At 44.8% G+C, this 18,889-nt stretch overlaps 1 protein-coding gene and 1 non-coding gene across 2 annotated transcripts; one reads left to right on the forward strand and one right to left on the reverse strand.

Moving 5' to 3' along the window:
* On the reverse strand, positions 1 to 13,394 carry LOC115122868 (cholesterol 24-hydroxylase-like). The gene is made up of 14 exons (XM_029652138.2): positions 12,946 to 13,394; positions 12,625 to 12,699; positions 12,429 to 12,510; positions 12,172 to 12,245; positions 11,828 to 11,914; positions 10,533 to 10,671; positions 10,079 to 10,192; positions 7,777 to 7,939; positions 7,473 to 7,538; positions 7,310 to 7,382; positions 4,360 to 4,444; positions 1,611 to 1,699; positions 1,444 to 1,510; positions 1 to 1,307 (listed from the first exon to the last, which is right to left on the reverse strand). The coding sequence occupies exons 1-14, from the start codon at positions 13,092 to 13,094 to the stop codon at positions 1,152 to 1,154; spliced, it is 1,419 nt and encodes a 472-aa protein (XP_029507998.1). The 5' UTR covers positions 13,095 to 13,394; the 3' UTR covers positions 1 to 1,151.
* A 48-nt stretch (positions 13,395 to 13,442) lies between these two features.
* trnat-ugu (transfer RNA threonine (anticodon UGU)) lies at positions 13,443 to 13,514 on the forward strand. Its single transcript has one exon. It is a non-coding gene; the product is annotated as a tRNA-Thr (tRNA).
* The last annotated feature ends 5,375 nt before the right edge of the window (positions 13,515 to 18,889 follow it).

The raw sequence follows: 18,889 nt of genomic DNA on the forward strand, positions 1-18,889 counted from the left end.
TGGCAAAACATGAATGGTCTTTATTCCGCGGGTTTACAGCGACACCTTGTGGACAAAAGTATTATTATTTTCTGGGGCTCAGTGATTTTGGCTAAATGATTCTACTAAAACCGGCTACATTTACTAAAACAGAAGCACTGAGGTAATAATGTTGATTCGAAAGTTCACCGGAATTTCACAGATCTATGCGTCTCAAGCAAGTCTCAAGCAACACTTTTTTTGGTTCCGGCGCCGACAGAGATGGCCGCCTCGCTTCGCATTCCTAGGTTACTACATGATTCCATATGTGTTATTTCATAGTTTTGTTGTCTTCAATATTATTTGACAATGTAGAAAATAGTAAAAATAAAGAAAAACCATTGAATGAGTAGGTGTGTCCAAACTTTTGACTGGTACTGTATATTGAATAAAAATATAAACAGAACATGTAAAGGGTTGGTTCCATGTTTCATGAGCTGAAATAAAAGATCCCAGAAATGTTCCATACGCACAGAAAGCTTATTTCTCTCAAATGTGGTGCAGAAATTTGTTTATATCCCTGCTAGTAAGAATTTCTCCTTTGCCAAGATAATCCATCCACCTGACAGGTGTGGCATATCAACAAACTGATTAAACAGCATGATCATTACACAGGGGCACCTTGTTCTGGGGACAATAAAAGGCCACTCTAAAATGTGTGGTTTTGTCACACAACACGAGATGCCACAGATGTCTCAAGTTTTGAGGGATCGTGCAATTGGCGTACTGACTACTGGAATGTCCACCAGAGCTTTTGCCAGAGAATTGAATGTTAATTTCTCTACCAAAAGCTTATTCTGAATGGCTGGGCCTAGCTCCCAAGTGGGTGGGCCTATGCCTTCCCAGGCCCAGCCATGGCTGCGCCCCTGCCCAGTCATGTAAAATCCATAAATTAGGGCATAATGAATTTACTTCAATTGATTGATTTCCTTATATGAAATATAACTCAGTAAATCCATTGGAAAAGTTTCACGTTCTATTTATATTTATGCAAATATATGCGCAAGATTGGTAAACCATTGATGATGTGTTCATCTTTTTTTTTAAGACAGTAAAGAAGAAAGACGGAATGAGTCGGATAAGAAATATGTTGAGTTGAAAGACGAGGGCTAGTCATCTCCAGGTTCCAGTAGTCAGGCTGCAGCTGTCTGTCCTCGGTGTCTGATGCTACACACCACTCCTCTCTTTGGTCTCAGAGTGCCAGTGTCCAGGATGTCAAAGGACTGGCCAGGCAGTAGGCTGAAGTCAAACCTCTGGAGCAGCTTGGCCATCACTACCTTCGCCTCCATCTGCAAACAACAGAAGGAATCTGGTGTGAGCGTGAGCGTGTGTGTGTGTGTGTGTGTGTGTGTGAGCGTGTGTGTGTGTGTGTGTGTGTGTGTGTGTGTGTGTGTGTGTGTGTGTGTGTGTGTGTGTGTGTCTCACCTGTGCAAAGCTCTGTCCCAGACATGAGCGTGGTCCCAGGGCGAAGGGGTAGTAGCAGTAATAGGGCCTTCAGGACAGAAACAAACACAGCATCCATAACATGTCAGTTAGCTCATAATCAGTTCAAACGTTGGAAAGAAACAATTAAACAATATTGGTTCACTTACTTGGCAGTGTCCGGATGGAACCTCTCTGGGTCAAACTTCAGCGGCTCCTCAAAGAACTTCTCCAACCGTCCACAGACGTATGAATTGAACTGTGAACAGACAAGACAGGGGCAAACGTCAAATATGTGAGACAGCGTCAGATACAACAGTTAGAGTAGTGTACAGTAGAGACACACCACAATAGTCAGTGAGGTGCTGACTAAAAGAAAGAACAACCTTGTAAATATGAACAAATATTTTTTATTCTTATTTTTTTAGTAGATAGTTTGGACACCTACTCATTCGAGGATTTTTTTTTTACAATTTTCTACATGGTAGAATAATAGTGAAAACATCAACACTATGAAGTAAAACATACTTGCCGAACGCTCTAAACACCGGGCTACCTGCCGCCCCAATAACCAAAAAAGTGTTAAACATATCAAAATATATTTGAGATTTGAGATTCTTCAAAGTAGCCACCCTTTGTCTTGATGACAGCTTTGCACACTCTTTGCATTCTCTCAGTCTATCTCTGAAGACCATCCAGTCCCATCCTTCAGCTACCCTCAAATCCTCCCATCTATCTCTGAAGACCATCCAGTCCCATCCTTCAGCTCCCCTCAACCCCTCCCATCTATCTCTGAAGACCATCCAGTCCCATTCTTCAGCTTCCCTCAACCCCTCCCATCTATCTCTGAAGACCATCCAGTTCCTAGCCTTCAGCTACCCTCAACCCCTCCCATCTTTCTCTGAAGAACATCCAGTCCTAGCCTTCAGCTACCCTCAACCCCTCCCATCTATCTCTGAAGAACATCCAGTCCTAGCCTTCAGATACCCTCAACCCCTCCCATCTATCTCTGAAGAACATTCAGTCCCAGCCTTCAGCTACCCTCAACCCCTCCCATCTATCTCTGAAGACCATCCAGTCCTAGCCTTCAGCTACCCTCAACCCCTCCCATCTATCTCTGAAGACCATCCAGTCCTAGCCTTCAACTACCCTCAACCCCTCCCATCTATCTCTGAAGACCATCCAGTCCTAGCCTTCAGCTACCCTCAACCCCTCCCATCTATCTCTGAAGACCATCCAGTCCTAGCCTTCAGCTACCCTCAACCCTCCCATCTATCTCTGAAGACCATCCAGTCCTAGCCTTCAGCTACCCTCAACCCCTCCCATCTATCTCTGAAGACCATCCAGTCCTAGCCTTCAGCTACCCTCAACCCCTCCCATCTATCTCTGAAGACCATCCAGTCCTAGCCTTCAGCTACCCTCAACCCCTCCCATCTATCTCTGAAGACCATCCAGTCCTAGCCTTCAGCTACCCTCAACCCCTCCCATCTATCTCTGAAGACCATCCAGTCCTAGCCTTCAGCTACCCTCAACCCCTCCCATCTATCTCTGAAGACCATCCAGTCCTAGCCTTCAGCTACCCTCAACCCCTCCCATCTATTTCTGAAGACCATCCAGTCCCAGCCTTCAACTACCCTCAACCCCTCCCATCTATCTCTGAAGACCATCCAGTCCTAGCCTTCAGCTACCCTCAACCCCTCCCATCTATCTCTGAAGACCATCCAGTCCTAGCCTTCAGCTACCCTCAACCCCTCCCATCTATCTCTGAAGACCATCCAGTCCCAGCCTTCAACTACCCTCAACCCCTCCCATCTATCTCTGAAGACCATCCAGTCCTAGCCTTCAGCTACCCTCAACCCCTCCCATCTATCTCTGAAGACCATCCAGTCCTAGCCTTCAGCTACCCTCAACCCCTCCCATCTATCTCTGAAGACCATCCAGTCCTAGCCTTCAGCTACCCTCAACCCCTTCCATCTATCTCTGAAGAACATCCAGTCCCAGCCTTCAGCTACCCTCAACCCCTCCCATCTATCTCTGAAGACCATCCAGTCCTAGCCTTCAGCTACCCTCAACCCCTCCCATCTATCTCTGAAGACCATCCAGTCCTAGCCTTCAGCTACCCTCAACCCCTCCCATCTATCTCTGAAGACCATCCAGTCCTGGCCTTCAGCTACCCTCAACCCCTCCCATCTATCTCTGAAGACCATCCAGTCCCAGCCTTCAACTACCCTCAACCCCTCCCATCTATCTCTGAAGACCATCCAGTCCCAGCCTTCAGCTGCCCTCAACCCCTCCCATATATCTCTGAAGACCATCCAGTCCCAGCCTTCAGCTGCCCTCAACCCCTCCCATCTATCTCTGAAGACCATCCAGTCCCAGCCTTCAGCTGCCCTCAACCCCTCCCATCTATCTCTGAAGACCATCCAGTCCCAGCCTTCAACTACCCTCAACCCCTCCCATCTATCTCTGAAGACCATCCAGTCCTAGCCTTCAGCTACCCTCAACCCCTCCCATCTATCTCTGAAGACCATCCAGTCCTAGCCTTCAACTACCCTCAACCCCTCCCATCTATCTCTGAAGAACATCCAGTTTTGATTTATATTTGCCTTTTTTTTTCAACTGTGATGTTTCACAAATGTTCTGAACCTTTTTTTTCTCGTAGTTTCTACAGATTGTAAATTAAAGATACACATTTTTGCTAAGAGTATTAATATATTATTGTTCGATTGATGATGGCTTTTCAAATCCCCCAGCAGTGCTATTTCCAGAGTTAGCTCCAACTAAGTGTTGCAATTATTCAGCCATTCCTGAACCTGCGAACAAAAACAAGCTACATATGGGCAGTACCAAAACAAGTGATCTAATGATTCTGTCACTACAGTTAATATAGTATAAAACCTATCAATTAAGTCACTGTACCTGAGACAGGTAGGTCATTTTCCCCAGGTCATCAAAGCTGATTTCCTGTTTCACCCCGATGACGTCATCTACTTCTTGCTTCGCACTGGAGAAGTTATAGACACCAAGAAACTCAACCAAAGTATTTGTTTTATTATGGAAATGATTAATAAACAAAGAGGTATGATAAATCTACCTTGATTGATTTGATATTGACAAATGTTCCAAATATTCTGCATTTGGTGTTTTTTGTAATGATTTAAGTGACCATTGTGCTGTTGTAGCTGTTAGAAATACTAAGACAAACCCACGCGTTATTCGTAAGAGATATTTGAAGAGTTTTAATGAGCAGGCTTTCTTTTATGATTTGTTTTATTTTGACTGAAGCAAAATTGAGCTTATTCCTAATGTGGAAACTGACTGGAAATTATTTCATGATGATTTTTTTTGCAAATAGTAAACAAACATGCCCCATTCCGCAGGTTCAGGGTTATAAAGGGCGGGATAATCCATGGTTTTCTTCTGAGCTGCCTTGTATTATTCACAAACCTAATCTAGCCTGGGCTAAAGCACGGAAATCATGTTCTGATGCCGAATGGCTTATTTTTAGGCAGTTACGAAACAAGTGTTCTTTTCTTCTCAGGAAGGCCAAGTCTGAATATTTCATGTCTGTTACCACTGATAAGCTGAATGACCCTAGAAAGTTTTGGAAGGCTATTAAGTCTATGTCTGGTAACAGTAATGTTAATGAATTGCCGTCATGTGTTTTGAAGGACTCTGTTGCTGTATATGACAAAACTGAAATGCTGAATTGTTTCAATGAGCACTTTGTATCATCTGGTAGGCTGTTTGATTCAGTGTCCTCTGTCTCTGTACAACCCTGTGTGGATGAACCAGTGTCCTCTGTCTCTGTACAACCCTGTGTGGATGAACCAGTGTCCTCTGTCTCTGTACAACCCTGTGTGGATGAACCAGTGTCCTCTGTCTCTGTACAACCCTGTGTGGATGAACCAGTGTCCTCTGTCTCTGTACAACCCTGTGTGGATGAACCAGTGTCCTCTGTCTCTGTACAACCCTGTGTGGATGAACCAGTGTCCTCTGTCTCTGTACAACCCTGTGTGGATGAACCAGTGTCCTCTGTCTCTGTACAACCCTGTGTGGATGAACCAGTGTCCTCTGTCTCTGTATAACCCTGTGTGGATGAACCAGTGTCCTCTGTCTCTGTACAACCCTGTGTGGATGAACCAGTGTCCTCTGTCTCTGTATAACCCTGTGTAGATGAACCAGTGTCCTCTGTCTCTGTACAACCCTGTGTGGATGAACCAGCGAGGGCTGGTCAAACTTTTAGATGTTTGTCATTCTCAGTGCAGGTGGTACATAAAGCCCTAAAATCCTTAGATCACAGAAGGCCTGCAGGTCCTGATCTTCTTGATCCCTGCTTTTTAAATCTGGCAGCTGATTTCATAGCTGAACAACTTACATATCTGTTCAATCTAACCCTGGAATGTAATTATATTCCAAAGATCTGGAAATCAGCATTTGTCCTACCGCTTTTAAAAGGGGGAGATCCAACTCTTTTAAATAATTATAGGACAATCTCAAAGCTGTCACCCCTGGTGAAAATACTTGAAACCCTTGTGAGTGAACAGCTAAAATAGTTTTTATATACTAACTCTATATTATCAATGTACCAATCGGGCTTCAGGAAGAAGCATAGCACAATTACAGCAGCCATGAAGGTTTTAAATGATATCACTGAAGCCCTTGACCAAAATCAGCACTGTGTCTCACTTTTTATTGATCTCTCTAAGGTTTTGATACAGTTGATCATGCTATTCTGAGGCAGAGATTGTCGAGTGCAGGTCTTTCGGAGTGTGCAGCTGCATGGTTTGCGAACTATCTGTCTGATAGAACTCAGTGCACTCAATTTGATTGGCTCATGTCTGTTGAATTGTCTGTCTGTAATGGTGTGCCCCAGGGCTCTGTACTTGGTCCCCTCTTATTCACTATTTATATCAATAATTTAGACAAAAATTTGCTAAATGCGCAACTTCACTTTTATGATGATATTGTTTTTTATTGTTGTGCTTCGTTTCTCACAAAGCTTTCCAGAACTTGCAAATTTATTTTTATACTGTTCAACATACCTTGTGTAAATTTAAGCTTATCCTCAATATTGACAAAACTAAACTAATGGTGTTTTCTAAAGCAAGAAATAGACCTCTGAACCTTTCACCTGTCATATAAATATCTTGGAATTTTAATTGATGGGATTTTCTTTTAGTTTTTCTTTTGAAGCCAGAAGGAGGCTAGTATCAGCCACATTTATGCCTTTACTAGACTATGGGGATATTTTATATATGAATGCTTCTGCTCAGTGTTTGAGATCAATAGACACCCTTTACCATGGCGCTTTCAGATTTAGTTTAAACTGCAAGACCCTTACGCACCACTGCACTTTGTATGCCAGGGTTAGCTGGCCTTCTCTGGTCACTCGTAGGCTCAGTCACTGGTATACTTTTAGGGTTTACTATCATTTTATTTGGCCATTTTTATTGTTCAGAGATGTGGTGGGTACTCTCTTCGTTCGCTATCCTGCTATCTGTTCCAAATGTCCGAACTGAATTTGGTAAAAGGGCTTTTATGTACTCTGCGCCATCGTCTTGGAACGCCTTACAAAATACTTTTAAACTGGAAGAACTTGTCCCGATTGGTGTTTTTAAATCACTGATGAAGGATTTTGAGACTGATTCCTTCACCTGTCAACCTGTTTTTAATTTGCTGTTTCATGATTTTGTTATACTCTTGTGAATTCTATGGTTTTTACTAGATTACTTGTAGTTTTTCATGTTGTCGGTCTGTAATTGTGTGATGACTTGGTGCTGCCTATCTTGGGCAGGACGCTCTTCAAATCTCAATGAGCCCTTCCTGGTTAAACAAAGGTTAAATGAAATGAAATAATAAGACCTACTTGGCCAATATCTCAGGCAGCCTTCCCAGTTCCATGACAGCAAAAGCTAGTTGATTGGCTGTTGTCTCTTGCCCTTTCAAGAGGAAGACAAAAGAGTAAAGGCTGTTAAGGTAACTCCAGCTGCTGAATCTTGAATTGTGGAATGGTTTTCATGGAGACCCACCCGCAACGAATAACGTTACAAAGTTGTCCAGCATAAGCTCCTCATCTTCATTGTCCTTGTTTTCCTCTGAAATGATGAATATATACAAGTTTACAGCATTGAGACAATTCTGCTACTGAACCTCATCAATAACATGACTGTTTTAGCTGACAACGTCACATGCAGAGCCACAAAGTAAAAAGTCTCCAATGTTAGCCTGGTCCCAGATCTGTTTGTGATGTCTTGTCTTGCCAACTCTTGTCAACATTGGTAGGAGTTGGTAAGACAGCACAAACAGATCTGGGACCAGGCTACTACAACATGCCTTTGCCAGCCGTCTTGAGGATCTGTGTCAGGATATCTTTAGGGACATCCTCGCCATTTTGGATGGCCATTTTCCTGTCGTTGATCCACCGTCTGCCTGTCGAACGCAATAGCTGAACAGACGCTTTCACCTCGTTGATGAACTTCTTGTTCTTTGGGTAGAGCTAATATGACATTCAACAAAATGTAATAGTTAGATTAGGGAAATAGGAAATTCCACCATATTTACAGGCCATCTAGGGACTGATGCTATGCAGATTATGAAGCATTGTGGTGCAGTACATCTGTCTGTTGATGATTCAGTGTGCCAATGTTTTGACTGTTTGTGTGCTTATAAAATAAATACATTAAGGATGCCATCCAGGGCTCTACGGTGTGGCAGAGCCGGACATTGACCCCACTGGTAGAACTTGTGCCTCCCCCCAGTTTTGTTTCCCCATAAACATAACAAATGGTATATGAAATACCCTGCCCGGATTTGCCAGTTTTGCCAGTAGCTCAGACCAGGGAAAAGAGGCTATATGCCGTGTGTGCGTTCATGATCTGAGGAGGGGGGAGGGAAGGAGGATGCAATGCTGTCATATTTAGTAGTTGAAATCCTCAAACGCATTCTGATTGGGCACCTAGCCATTCAATGTCATAAGGTACCGCCTTCATTACCTAACTAGCTAGCCAGGTATTATCTGTAGCTGTCTGTAAAAGTAAACCATTTTTTCCCCCCCTCTGTGTACCTTGTTTATTTTTCAGAGGGGGAAAAAGTGGTTTACTTTTGCAGACAGCTACAGATAATAACTGGCTAGCTAGTTAGCTTCGTAACGGGCTAGCTTTGTTAAGTTATGGTAGCGGCGCGGGGAATAATTATAGCTAGTTAGCTTCGTAACGGGCTAGCTTTGTTAAGTTATGGTAGCGGCGCGGGGAATAATTATAGCTAGTTAGCTTCGTAACGGGCTAGCTTTGTTAAGTTATGGTAGCGGCGCGGGGAATAATTATAGCTAGTTGGCTTCGTAACGGGCTAGCTTTGTTAAGTTATGGTAGCGGTGCGGGGAATAATTATAGCTAGTTGGCTTCGTAACGGGCTAGCTTTGTTAAGTTATGGTAGCGGCGCTGGGAATAATTATAGCTAGTTGGCTTCGTAACGGGCTAGCTTTGTTAAGTTATGGTAGCGGCGCGGGGAATAATTATAGCTAGTTGGCTTCATAACGGGCTAGCTTTGTTAAGTTATGGTAGCGGCGCGGGGAATAATTATAGCTAGTTGGCTTCGTAACGGGCTAGCTTTGTTAAGTTATGGTAGCGGCGAACTGAATAATTATAGCTAGTTGGCTTCGTAATGGGCTAGCTTTGTTAAGTTATGGTAGTGGCGCGGGAAATAATTATAGCTAGTTAGCTTCGTAACGGGCTAGCTTTGTTAAGTTATGGTAGCGGCGAACTGAATAACTATAGCTAGTTGGCTAAGCTTTGATCAGCATGGATATCCAAAATGGCCGGGCACTGCCAAGAACAAAAGAAAATGATGACCAGTATGTCAAGAGGGAGGCCAAGCTCACCGAGCAGCCTACAGCAGGCCTGACCATGAGGTTGAGGACCCTAAGCATCAAATATAATACCCACCCACCCCTCATGCCACATGCTGACCAACAACATGGAGAAGAGCCAGGGCCTAGCACCATCAGGACGAGGGTAACATCACAACAAGCACCTGCACCTCCGTTACCCTGACGACCTGATGTAAACCCAAATAATCTGTTGTGAAGGGATGGGATGCATGGGATAATGACAAGCAATAGTTAAGGCAAAGATTTTCTTTGCATATTTTCGTTAGGGAACACCTACTCTGTGAAGTGCGCGTGTGCAATAACTAAATTCACCTTTGCACTCCTTCTAAACAATGCAATATTTTACAAGTTTGGCAAAGGGTAAAGTCTGCAAAACTTAGTCCACTCTGTTCGTGACAGATTGTAGTTTTGGGAAGAGAAAACTGTATTGAGATCAAATGTTTCATCAAATGTGTAGAATGTGGAAACGCCAAGCGGATGCTTCACAATCATACATCCGGTGAAATATCTGTCTCATTGTTTTATCTGTGGTTAAGGTGTTTGGGTTTCTCGTCTCTGGTTGTTTGGACGTATCAGCATTGGGGAAAGGCGGTGCTTCACTTCACACGGATCAGAAGGGAGAGGCTTTGCTGAGAATGTCCTTTTGTAAAGGTGGAGAATTCGCACACCGGAACTCTCAATTTATAATGCAGCTGACCGAATTACACAAGATTTTTGATCGGGGTTAACCAAGATTATGTCACTACTTACCTGGAAGGTGGAGTCTCTGACATAGTGGACCATTCCCTTCAGACACATCTCTATGGCTTTGGGGAACGGAGTGTCACTCTCCTTCAACAGATCAAGATCCACTCCAAACGCCACCTACAGGTAGAAACACTGATTAACAACATTGATGATGATGATACATTTATTATGAGTGCCTTTCATGTTTCAGATCAAGCTTATTAGCATGTCATAATAATACCTGACCAGCAGCAACTCTGAGTCCTAGTTATGCATTATAATGGCTAGCTCGCTGGCTTGGCTGCCTAATAGCTAGATGACACTGTAGCTTGCATAATAACCATGTAAGTCAATTGTCATAACCTGAAAATGTGTCACTTTGACTGGTTCTCCTGTCATGAAGACAGCTTTATGTGAAATATTAAACTGGTAGGGGTAGTGGGTTGATCTGGGGGTAACAGGAATGACCATTCGTTACCTTGGTGATGATATCCAGGGTCACAAGGTTGAACATTTGGTGCATGTTGGCGGCTGTGTTGGTGTCAGCCATGTCTGCCAGTTTATCCATCAGACGCTCTGCCCGCTCGTTGAACGCACCCATCTGACCACGTAGGTACCTGGCAATACACAGCACGATGGAAGGATGGATGGGTGGGTGGATGGTTGGATGGATGGGTGAGTGGGTGGATGTATGGGTGGATGGATGGATGGATGGATGGATGGATGGATGGATGGGTGAGTGGGTGGATGTATGGGTGGATGGGTGGGTGATTGGATGGGTGGATGGGTGGGTGGGTGGGTGGATGAATGGGTGGGTGGATGGATGGGTGAGTGGGTGGGTGAGTGGGTGGGTGGGTGGATGGGTGGGTGGATGGGTGGGTGGTTGGATGGATGGATGGATGGGTGGATGGATGTATGGGTGGGTGGGTGGATGGATGGATGGATGGGTGGATGGATGGATGGGTGGATGGGTGAGTGGGTGGATGGATGTATGGGTGAGTGGGTGGATGGGTGGGTGGATGGATGGATGGGTGAGTGGGTGGATGTATGGGTGGATGGGTGGGTGGATGGATGGATGGATGGATGGATGGGTGGATGGGTGGGTGGATGGGTGGGTGGGTGGGTGGATGGATGGGTGGGTGGTTGGATGGATGGATGGGTGGATGGATGTATGGGTGGGTGGGTGGATGGATGGATGGATGGATGGGTGGATGGATGTATGGGTGGATGGGTGAGTGGGTGGATGTATGGGTGATGGATGTATGGGTGGATGGGTGAGTGGGTGGATGTATGGGTGGATGGATGGATGGATGGATGGGTGAGTGGGTGGATGTATGGGTGGATGGGTGGGTGGGTGGATGGATGGATGGGTGGGCAGATGGATAGGTGGATGGATGGATGGATGGATGGATGGATGGATGGGTGAGTGGATGGATGGATGGATGGATGGATGGATGGATGGATGGATGGATGGATGGATGGATGGATGGGTGGATGGATGGGTGGGTGGGTGGGTGGGTGGATGGATGGGTGGATGGATGGATGGGTGGGTGGGTGGATGGGTGGGTGGGTGGGTGGATGGATGGATAGGTGGATGGGTGGGTGGATGGATGGATGGATGGATGGATGGATGGATGGATGGATGGATGGATGGATGGATGGATGGATGGGTGGGTGGATGGGTGAGTGGGTGGATGGATTGGTTAACTGACAGACAGACAGACTGATCCATTGATCAATATATTGTTGAAGTGAAATAGATAAGTGTCTTACAGACTGCTGAAGGCAGGGTCCATGATCCTTCGCTGTTTGTACCACGCATCGTGATTATGAGCCGTAATCAGACCACTTCCCAGAAACCTGCGGAAAAGCAGGACAACAGAGTATTTACTGTACCCTGACACTGAATCCACTTGCCAATGACCAAGGGGTCCAGTTTTAATGTGGAGGTGGCTTAATGTAAGTCAGACAGCATTCAGATTGAATGTATTGGAAAATAATGTACAGACTGAAACGTCAACACAATTAAAAGAACACAGATGTAATGGTAGAAAGTCGGTGGCTGTAATTGTTATATGTTGATATAGCATAAATCACACAACATATTCAGGAATCACCTCTGTCCAAATAGGTTGAAAAGACCCTTGTAGACCAGTGAGTCTTTGGGGTACTTTGGTGACATCAGCACTTCCTGTGGCGAGAAAGCAAAATGTCCGTTTAGTTTGTGGAGGAAATGGAATGGGCACTTTATTTTAGGGTAGAGTACAGACAGAAATTACTGGGTATTTTCTTTGTAAAATAGTACAAAGAAATGGACAGATGCTTAACTTCTTCCCTTAAACCAGATGTGTGTAATATTCAGGCACAGGTTTACCTTGGTGGTATCAGGGCAGGTGACAAACAGCATCACAATGTGCATTCCGTTGATACGGTACACCGGTCCATATGTCTCAGACCTGTCAAAGACACAATAGAATACACTAAATAGAATGTAAAATGTCCCAAGACAACTTGGTTGGTGTGTGTGTGTCTTAGCCACCAACACCGTTGCTCCATGGCATTCAGCTCACCATTCCAGGAATTTGTCGTGGATAACTCGACCATTGCTAATTTCCCTCAGGATTGTGGAATGTCCGAATATAAAACTGTGGGATAACAAGAGACGTTTATTCCATAACTGACAAATAAGGACGTTATGTTGACACATCCCTTCAACCAAGTTCACTCAGTGAAATCGCAAAAGACAGGTGAAACGGCGACCCCTGGCGGTTATTAAAGGATAAATGTTCTCTACTTTCTCTGATCCTTATGTAACTCAATATACATAGTTGAAAATAACTTCCAGCTACAGTATTTAAAATAAATGTTCAGGTTACATAATAATGTCTTACCTGTCCCTTGGTGGTCCCGGTATGTGATCATATTTCAAATGAATATATTTGATGTACAGACAAAAACAGAGAAATACGATCAAAATCAAACCAAGTAAGCACATAAGAACATAACCAATCCAACCTGCAATCAAATGAAAAAGTGCCATATTGCAGTAGACCAGCTAGCTCGGTGACCCTACAAGCAGGGTATGTAAGTCTGCTTTTTGGACTGAATTTGGTCACCCGTAGTACTATGCCGCGTTCACGTGATAGTCGAAACTCGGAAATGTATAACTAGGTAAATGGTTGTTGTTATACACATGGCGCGTGCACGAATCAGAAAAATTGACATTTCCGAGTGTCCTAGTTCCGACATATGAACGCGCACTAGTAGTCGACTTGTCTGCTTCTATGGTTTACCGTGTTCGTGACCAATTTCCGGGGTTTGTTGTCTGTATAACAGGAGATAGATTCTTCACTAAAGACTACATACGTGCTTACAAAATGACGCATTTGGCTCTATAGCTCAGTGGCAGAGCACTGGTCTTGTAAACCAGGGGTCGCGAGTTCGATCCTCGCTGGAGCCTAGATATAATATATATTTTCTGCCACAGGGGTATGCTGAGAACGTGTAGAAGAGAGCCTAGAATGTGATATCGTCTTGATTATTATCTGATATATTTTGCACACATTTGAACCCCATGTTGACTGAAAGTGTAAGAATGCTAGTTAGATGTACCGTATATAACGACTCCCACATCACTGTAGTCGGCTACTACTACAGACCGCGCTCGGCTTCGGGAGACGCACTCTCTTTCTGATGTCCTGCACAAGCTAAATGACTCTGAATTCATTATTGTAGGAGATTTGAACATAACTGTGTGACTCTCTGAATCTCACTCAATGAATTAATGCACCTACAAGACCAAATATCAGAGCACCTAACAAATCAACGCTATTGGACATTATTCTAAGGAAATGATGTCAGTGTGCAATTGTTTGCGTTAGAAATACAGCAATGATCAAAGCCAAATATTTTTTAAATATAGTTTAGACCGTTTGATGAGCAAGCGTTCACACATGATCTGTACCATAATATAGACAGAGTAAGTCTGATTGTTGATGCTGACACTGCCTGGGACTATTTTTATGTGAAATTTGTGTCCATTTGTGATCAGCATTCCCCTGTGAAGCCATGTAGAATCAGTGGAAGGGACAATCCCTGGTTTTCAGATAACTTGGCAGAATGAATTAGAAAGAGAAATATCTCTTGGGCTCAAGCTAGACTTACAAAATGCTCCTGTTGACTGGGCCTCCTTCAGAGTGCTAAGAAACAAATGTACAAGATTGATCAGGAAGTCCAAATCAGATGTCTATCTAAATGCAGTCACAGAGAACCTAAACAACCCTACCAAGTTCTGGAAGCTAATCAGATCAGTGTCAGGTTCTCCTCTTCTCTCCTCTGACCTTCCTGACTTAATGATGGATTCTAATAAAGTGAAGGATAAAGCCTCTGGCCTTCCTGAATTAATGATGGATTCTAATGAAGTGAAGGATAAAGCTTTTGGCCTTCCTGACTTAATGATGGATTCTAATGAAGTGAAGGATAAAACCTCTGACCTTCCTGACCATTTAATAATGGATTCTAATGAAGTGAAGGATAAAGCCTCTGACCTTCCTGACTTAATGATGGATTCTAATGAAGTGAAGGATAAAGCCTCTGACCTTCCTGACTTAATGATGGATTCTAATGAAGTGAAGTATGAAGCCTCTGACCTTCCTGACCATTTAATGATGGATTCTAATTAAGTGAAGGATACAGCCTCTGACCTTCCTGACTTAATGATGGATTCTAATGAAGTGAAGGATAAAGCCTCTGGCCTTCCTGACTTAATGATGGATTCTAATGAAGTGAAGGATAAAACCTCTGACCTTCCTGATTTAATGATGGATTCTAATGAAGTGAAGGATAAAGCCTCTGACCTTCCTGACCATTTAATGATGGATTCTAATTAAGTGAAGGATACAGCCTCTGACCTTCCTGACTTAATGATGGATTCTAATGAAGTGAAGGATAAAGCCTCTGACCTTCCTGACTTAATGATGGATTCTAATGAAGTGAAGGATAAAGCCTCTGACCTTCCTGACTTAATGATGGATTCTAATGAAGTGAAGGATAAAGCATCTGACCTTCCTGACTTAATGGTGGATTCTAATGAAGTGAAGGATAAAGCATCTGACCTTCCTGACTTAATGATGGATTCTAATGAAGTGAAGGATAAAGCCTCTGACCTTCCTGACTTAATGATGGATTCTAATGAAGTGAAGGATAAAGCCGATATTGTAGGTGATTTTAACAAGCTCTTTGTAACTGTTGGTTCAGTTGTTGATAATGGTGGGTCCCAGGCCTCTAATGTCAGCTCTGTTACAGTCAACTAGTATATTGGCCCTCATGTAAACCATTTTAACTTTAGCCTGTTTCTTATGCTGAGGTCAATAAAGAACTAAAGGCAATAGACACTAAAAAGTCTACAGGTCCAGACAACCTGGATCCCCTACCTCTTAAAGATAGCAGCTGGTATTATTACTGAACCTGTGGCTCACATTTTCAACTTGAGTCTCTTGCTCAATTCCATACCCAGCATTTGGAAATCAGCTCATGTCCTTCCGCTGCTAAAGGGTGGAGATCCCTCAGACGCTAATTATTCAATTGAAATTGGGTTTTTATTTTCATAATAAAGCTTGCTTCCAGCTTATGGCTAGAAAGAAGCTTGTTCACTTTTCTCTCTGTAATTTATTACGGTGACTTGTTGTATCCGATACTATCTTTTGCATCTTAGTCTATGCTGCTCTGTCATTGCTCATCCATATATTGATATATTCTTATTCCATTCCTCTAGTTAGATGTGTTTGTATTAGGTATTTGTTGTGGAATTGTTAGATATTACTTGTTAGATATTGCTCAACTGTCGTAACTAGAAGCACGAGCATTTCGCTACACTCGCAATAACATCTGCTAACCATGTGTATGTGACCAATACAATTTGATTTGATTTAATGCATGCAGCCTCCTCTGTCTTATGAAGACTGGACTGCTTATAATGCTTCATTACAAATTCCAAGTCACTCACCCACCATTTGCACATTGTACCAAATGGTAGATTGGACCTGACTTTATATGCGCAAAAGTTCAATTTGTATGTGTTCATCTACAAAGCCCTTTTGGGTAAACTCCCTCTTTACTTCTGTAGTCTGGTCTCCTTCACCACCAGCAGGTAAACTCCCTCTGTAGTCTGGTCTCCTTCACCACCAGCAGGTAAACTCCCTCTGTAGTCTGGTCTCCTTCACCTCCAGCAGGTAAACTCCCTCTTTACCTCTGTAGTCTGGTCTCCTTCACCACCAGCAGGTAAACTCCCTCTGTAGTCTGGTCTCCTTCACCTCCAGCAGGTAAACTCCCTCTGTAGTCTGGTCTCCTTCACCTCCAGCAGGTAAACTCCCTCTGTAGTCTGGTCTCCTTCACCACCAGCAGGTAAACTCCCTCTTTACCTCTGTAGTCTGGTCTCCTTCACCACCAGCAGGTAAACTCCCTCTTTACCTCTGTAGTCTGGTCTCCTTCACCACCAGCAGGTAAACTCCCTCTTTACCTCTGTAGTCTGGTCTCCTTCACCACCAGCAGGTAAACTCCCTCTGTAGTCTGGTCTCCTTCACCACCAGCAGGTAAACTCCCTCTTTCCCTCTGTAGTCTGGCCTCCTTCCCCACCAGCAGGTAAACTCCCTCTGTAGTCTGGTCTCCTTCACCACCAGCAGGTAAACTCCCTCTTTACCTCTGTAGTCTGGTCTCCTTCACCACCAGCAGGTAAACTCCCTCTTTACCTCTGTAGTCGGGTCTCCTTCACCACCAGCAGGTAAACTCCCTCTGTAGTCTGGTCTCCTTCACCACCAGCAGGTAAACTCCCTCTTTACCTCTGTAGTGTGGTCTCCTTCCCCACCAGCAGGTAAACTCCCTCTGTAGTCTGGTCTCCTTCACCACCAGCAGGTAAACTCCCTCTTTACCTCTGTAGTCTGGTCTCCTTCACCACCAGCAGGTAAACTCCCTCTGTAGTCTGGTCTCCTTCACCACCAGCAGGTAAACTCCCTCTGTAGTCTGGTCTCCTTCACCTCCAGCAGGTAAACTCCCTCTTTCCCTCTGTAGTCTGGCCTCCTTCCCCACCAGCAGGTAAACTCCCTCTTTACCTCTGTAGTCTGGTCTCCTTCACCACCAGCAGGTAAACTCCCTCTTTACCTCTGTAGTCTGGTCTCCTTCACCACCAGCAGGTAAACTCCCTCTGTAGTCTGGTCTCCTTCACCTCCAGCAGGTAAACTCCCTCTTTACCTCTGTAGTCTGGTCTCCTTCACCACCAGCAGGTAAACTCCCTCTGTAGTCTGGTCTCCTTCACCACCAGCAGGTAAACTCCCTCTGTAGTCTGGTCTCCTTCACCACCAACAGGTAAACTCCCTCTGTAGTCTGGTCTCCTTCACCACCAGCAGGTAAACTCCCTCTGTAGTCTGGTCTCCTTCACCACCAACAGGTAAACTCCCTCTGTAGTCTGGTCTCCTTCACCAGCAGCAGGTAAACTCCCTCTTTACCTCTGTAGTCTGGTCTCCTTCACCACCAGCAGGTAAACTCCCTCTTTACCTCTGTAGTCTGGGCTCCTTCACCACCAGCAGGTAAACTCCCTCTGTAGTCTGGTCTCCTTCACCACCAGCAGGTAAACTCCCTCTGTAGTCTGGTCTCCTTCACCACCAGCAGGTAAACTCCCTCTGTAGTCTGGTCTCCTTCGCCACCAGCAGGTAAACTACCTCTTTACCTCTGTAGTCTGGTCTCCTTCACCACCAGCAGGTAAACTCCCTCTGTAGTCTGGTCTCCTTCACCACCAGCAGGTAAACTCCCTCTGTAGTCTGGTCTCCTTCACCACCAGCAGGTAAACTCCCTCTGTAGTCTGGTCTCCTTCACCACCAGCAGGTAAACTCCCTCTGTAGTCTGGTCTCCTTCACCACCAGCAGGTAAACTCCCTCTGTAGTCTGGTCTCCTTCACCACCAGCAGGTAAACTCCCTCTGTAGTCTGGTCTCCTTCACCACCAGCAGGTAAACTCCCTCTTTACCTCTGTAGTCTGGTCTCCTTCACCACCAGCAGGTAAACTCCCTCTTTACCTCTGTAGTCTGGTCTCCTTCCCTACCAGCAGGTAAACTCCCTCTGTAGTCTGGTCTCCTTCACCACCAGCAGGTAAACTCCCTCTGTAGTCTGGTCTCCATCACCACCAGCAGGTAAACTCCCTCTTTACCTCTGTAGTCTGGTCTTCTTCACCACCAGCAGGTACACTCCCTCTTTACCTCTGTAGTCTGGTCTCCTTCACCACCAGCAGGTAAACTCCCTCTTTACCTCTGTAGTCTGGTCTCCTTCACCACCAGCAGGTAAACTCCCTCTGTAGTCTGGTCTCCTTCACCACCAGCAGGTAAACTCCCTCTGTAGTCTGGTCTCCTTCACCACCAGCAGGTAAACTCCCTCTTTACCTCTGTAGTCTGGTCTCCTTCACCACCAGCAGGTAAACTCCCTCTTTACTTCTGTAGTCTGGTCTCCTTCACCACCAGCAGGTAAACTCCCTCTGTAGTCTGGTCTCCTTCACCACCAGCAGGTAAACTCCCTCTTTACCTCTGTAGTCTGGTCTCCTTCACCACCAGCAGGTAAACTCCCTCTTTACTTCTGTAGTCTGGTCTCCTTCACCACCAGCAGGTAAACTCCCTCTGTAGTCTGGTCTCCTTCACCACCAGCAGGTAAACTCCCTCTGTAGTCTGGTCTCCTTCACCTCCAGCAGGTAAACTCCCTCTTTACCTCTGTAGTCTGGTCTCCTTCACCACCAGCAGGTAAACTCCCTCTGTAGTCTGGTCTCCTTCCCCACCAGCAGGTAAACTCCCTCTTTACCT

This window comes from Oncorhynchus nerka, linkage group LG13 (assembly GCF_034236695.1).
Source record: "Oncorhynchus nerka isolate Pitt River linkage group LG13, Oner_Uvic_2.0, whole genome shotgun sequence".
Classification (NCBI taxonomy): Eukaryota; Metazoa; Chordata; class Actinopteri; order Salmoniformes; family Salmonidae; genus Oncorhynchus; species Oncorhynchus nerka.

Bases quoted from the DNA above. Each gene is read 5' to 3' on its own strand.
- LOC115122868 (XM_029652138.2), bottom strand. From the start codon at position 13,094: ATGGCACTTTTTCATTTGATTGCAGGTTGGATTGGTTATGTTCTTATG. The intron at 11,915-12,171 runs GTGATTCCTGAA...GCTTTTCCGCAG, and splicing joins TTCAACCTATTTGGACAGAG to GTTTCTGGGAAGTGGTCTGA. The intron at 4,445-7,309 runs GTAGGTCTTATT...TAACTTCTCCAG, and splicing joins CTGCCTGAGATATTGGCCAA to TGCGAAGCAAGAAGTAGATG.